Source organism: Lupinus angustifolius, chromosome LG11 (genome assembly GCF_001865875.1).
Source record: "Lupinus angustifolius cultivar Tanjil chromosome LG11, LupAngTanjil_v1.0, whole genome shotgun sequence".
NCBI lineage: Eukaryota > Viridiplantae > Streptophyta > Magnoliopsida > Fabales > Fabaceae > Lupinus > Lupinus angustifolius.
Genome location: NC_032019.1, coordinates 6,852,603 through 6,857,118, shown reverse-complemented (window position 1 = coordinate 6,857,118; position 4,516 = coordinate 6,852,603). Strand labels below are relative to the sequence as shown.

The following is a 4,516-nucleotide window of genomic DNA, read 5'->3' as shown; positions in this document are numbered from 1 at the left end:
AGCTATGGAGTCAACAATTAGTTGAATGTTTACAAAATATTCAAAAAATCTGAACGTGTTGAGTAGTCTATTTGTGGAACTGCCTTTGTAGTTCTGTAATGTACAAATTTTTTTGGTGATTCACTTATTTAAAATTTTAATTATCATGTACATATGGTGTATTGACTCTTGAACACAATTTAATTGTGAGATTATGATCTAATTAAAAACTTACGTGACTACCTATACATTTTTTGCATGCTATACCTGTACCTTTCACTAGATATATACAGCTTATATATAATTAAAATCATTCATGTATATACCGTATGATTTTCATCATTTTTACATACTTTTTAGAAACAAATTGTTAATGTATTAACGTATGATTTTCAGTGGGCCTATTTAAAACAATCAAGGGCCTATGAAAAATATCCATGGCCTGAGCAATGACTTACCTTATTTTTGGGCCTTACTTGCATCCAAAATATTAGCTAGAGAAAAAACTCAGCATAAATAAAAGTAGAGAAAACGATGTATACCCTACTAGTGTATGAGTTTTATACACTGTTAATGTATCATGTACAATTTATTTTTAATCATCAGTGAATTTCAAAAAATTTAATTCAAATGGAGGATAAATAATGTACTAAATGTGTATAAATCTTTACACCACCAGTGTATAGATATTATACTTTAAAAAATACTATTATATAATTAGTTAGAGAAAATATATGCAATAGCTAAAAGGAATATGAAAAACTAGTATCTATATATTAACATTCAATATTTTTCTTGAGAGGCTTTTATGAAGATGTGTATAATGTCAACATAAGTCATTAAATTTCATTCACTTAGGTAACTTTAACTAGTGCGTCATTGTTTTCTTAAACTAGTTTCCATTCGAATCAAATCTAATGACTCACATAATTTGTGTTTAGTGAACACCTTCTATACTAGTGATGTTCTGAATAGAGCCTCCATAGTCTGTGTGAAATTTATGCTGAAAATGCTGAATAAATATAAATATATACTTCTTCTTCCTATAATTTCCCAAACACCAATTTTGTTCCTATGTGAACTGTTCTTTACCTTCACCAAAGCTGCATACACACATGCAGCTATATGTAGTCCTTAGCATTTTCATGCAAATATAGAAATAGTTAACATCAAATGTATCTCGTTAGATATATTTGAATTAATATTATTTAGGATTTAGCCAGTTACAGTTGAATTTTATTTATAGTTTATGTTTATCCTATCATTTGTAACAGTTTTTTGCATATATAATAAATTATTTCATCAATCTTTATCATTCTAAACTTTATCTAACAAAAATGCAAATTGCAGCAGCACATTGGAGAATAAAGAGATGACTACATGAAAAAAAGGGCTTTATCAGCAATAAACATTAACTAAGATAACCAAATTTCATTAAATGTAATCACAAAGGTTATTCTGCAAAGCTCATAAAGATTATTAATTGTACCGGGGGATATAACTAAAAAAATATGATGCTAATCCATGAAATAATCTAAGGTCTATGCCCATATTGCCATCACTGACATGCCTCCTGCACCTAAGAGAACTGCTACATATGCCCAACACTGTAGCTTCATTCTACTTTGAAGCTTAGAGCCCATAAAATCTGCAGCCAATAAATCTACCAGTGCCATATAATTCAGAAGCCCTGCAGATACAGCATTTAGAACCCCTTCTACAATAAGAGCAGTTTTACTTGTATCACTATACACATTTGACAAACCAATCCCTAAAGCAATCCCAAATGGGGTTGTGACAGAGAAGAAAAAAATCATTATTGCTTTCATCTTGGTTCCATATTCAGCCTGTCACAAAACAACAACAACCTACATTGTTAACATGCATGATTCACTTATTTATACGGTATTAATATTTAGGGCATTAAAATTTGAACCATTGGAAAATGAAATAATAGAGATAGGTCACCTGAAGTATGCAACCACCAAGACCCATTCCTTCAAAGAGTTGATGGAAACAAAGTGCAGCAATTAGAGGCCTAATTGTGCATGGGTTCTGTGAAGCTCCCATTGACAAACCAATTACTACTGAGTGCACCACAATCCCTAGCTCCAACACCTGCACTCATTAGAAACTTTTCACATATGAAATCAAATAATATAAACAAATTAAACTAATAGCCCAAAAATAGGAATTTTTTTTGCCAACACTAACATGGATATCACATCTCTAAACTTGCACAATAATACGGAAACTTAAGGTTTTTGTTTTTTATATGCATTTTGGAAAGAGAGACAGAGGTATCAAAACTTTTGTAAGTGTACCCAAAAAATATTTAAGTTGTAAAAAAATATTTACTTTAAGATCATATACATATAAAATAAGAGCACATCATGTTGAATCCTTTGAGAAAATATGATAGAATCAAACAAAATATGATTCTGTAATATAATTAAGGAATGTGGAACTTAGCCTTGGGAAGTTATTCCATAATTCAAACTTCAAGGATGATTTTCTTTTTCTCTCATTGCAGTTGATATTCAAATAAAAGGAATTCTAATAATTATATACTTATTAGTAATCGGCATCATTATCACAGACTAATGAGTTCTATATCTTTTTTTGGTAGATAAAACTAACTAATACTACGCACAAAAAATAAATATAACCTGAGCCACAACACGGTAGCGTAGCAACTGTTCTGCACTCACTTCCTTCGCATCTCCCTTCACATTTTCAAGTACACTCCCATGACCAAAATGTTCCAATTCCTTAGACTCACCACCACTCTTCGAAGAAGTGATATTCAGCTTCTTCTTAAAGTAAGCAATGGAAAAAGAATCCGTCATTAGAGTGAAAACAGCAGAGAGCATAGCAATGAACGTGGTGAATGGGAACTTCTTCCAAGGTTGATCGGGCAAACAATCTGATGTCAAATCTTCAAATGAATCCGGCATCACATGCATGTACCCAGTGGCAAGTATAACACCAGAAGCAAAAGCTTTAACCAGCACAAACATGTCACGATCAGGGTGTAAAGCTGGGACTGAACGTGAGAAAATAGGGAGACAAACACCAATCATACTAGTCACCAATATGCTTGCAATGGCTATTAACTTATACTTGAGGGCCATGGTTTTATCATGACACCCTCCTTCATATTTTGACTCACATTCTGCGGCTGAAGCCGCCACGAAAAAGAGGGTCACGGTGGTAAAAAATAGAACTTTGAAGGTGTTCATGGAAGCCATGAGTTGCAACTTGAAAGTGAGAGTTTGAATGAAGAGGGAGTGTGAGCAAAAGAGTGAGTTCGGGTGAGACTTTATACGAACAGTTGTGGGAAAGGTGATAATGATAATATAATGTTAATATAATGATAATGTTACTGTTTTGAATGGAATCATTTTGAAATTACATGTTGTTGTTACGAGGATAGTTAGGATTTAGTTGAATTATATGAGAAAAAAGGGTTAGTTACGGAAACAAAGAGGGGAATGAAGATGCTTATAGAAGGCGTGTGGTTGGAGTGGTGCATCAACCTTTGAGTGTTTGTGGCCTAAGTGAGAGCATGTACATTTGTTTTATTTTTGTCACAGTGGCATGATGTGGCAGTCTACTGTACATTGCTAGAAAAACTTTAATCATTTATTTATAATTATTAGTTATTATGTTTTTAAAACAAACAAATTTTAATTTTGAAGAGCAATATATAGATATACATATACTTATCCAATACCACGAATAATAACCTGATCATAATAGTTGGAGGCTGTTTTCCAATTCCATTCATCTACATGTTTCCCATGTTCTCCATATAATATGAGTAATGACACCTTTTTTATTTATTACAAAAGTTAAATAAAAACTCAATAAGGCTGAAAAGAGTAAACAGTTTTGATCTTCCTTATTTGATATTAGCATTTATATTTTTTATCATATGGCTGCAACTAGGTGTGTATTACTATTGATCTATAAAAATATCGATTAAAGAATCTTTAAAGTTAAAACTAAATGGTATATGTTATGAAACAACATATGAGTACCTATAAAATGGAATCAGAAAATTTACTGCTCAGTCTGTCATTTACATGTGACCCCTATCTATATAATCCATTTGTTTCACATAATGTTTTTATTTTTGGTTCATATAATGGAAATCAAAGTTGGTAGATATGATACTTTATTAAATGATTTATAAAGGTTCAATGCAGTTGGTACCTAGATGTGCACTTTGTGCATATTGACACAAACAATTATCTATACATACACATATACATTATATTATATATAAGATAGATTATAAACCTTACAATTTGTATGATCATAGCATAAAAAATAAAACAACTTAGAACAAAACAATTATCTACTACTATATATATATATATGTTTGATACTGAATATTTGTTCATCAATGTTTTTTTATTGTTCCAACTAAATGTTTTCATTTTATTATTTCACGCAAATGTTGATGTAAGTATGCCTGACACACCTTTGGATGCAAGAAGATCATCTAGAGCCAGTAACATTTAGGATTTTT

At 31.2% G+C, this 4,516-nt stretch overlaps 1 protein-coding gene across 1 annotated transcript; it reads right to left on the bottom strand.

The window, feature by feature from the left end:
• Positions 1,474-3,276, bottom strand: LOC109361138 (fe(2+) transport protein 1-like). Its single transcript, XM_019606465.1, has 3 exons — positions 2,649-3,276; positions 1,948-2,097; positions 1,474-1,826 (listed from the first exon to the last, which is right to left on the bottom strand). The coding sequence occupies exons 1-3, from the start codon at positions 3,228-3,230 to the stop codon at positions 1,521-1,523; spliced, it is 1,038 nt and encodes a 345-aa protein (XP_019462010.1). The 5' UTR covers positions 3,231-3,276; the 3' UTR covers positions 1,474-1,520.

Coding starts and splice junctions, on each gene's coding strand:
- LOC109361138 (XM_019606465.1), bottom strand. CDS start 3,230: ATGGCTTCCATGAACACCTTCAAAGTTCTATTTTTTACCACCGTGACC. Junction 2,098..2,648: donor GCTACCGTGTTGTGGCTCAG/GTTATATTTATT, acceptor TAATGAGTGCAG/GTGTTGGAGCTAGGGATTGT. Junction 1,827..1,947: donor TTGGTGGTTGCATACTTCAG/GTGACCTATCTC, acceptor GTTTTGTGACAG/GCTGAATATGGAACCAAGAT.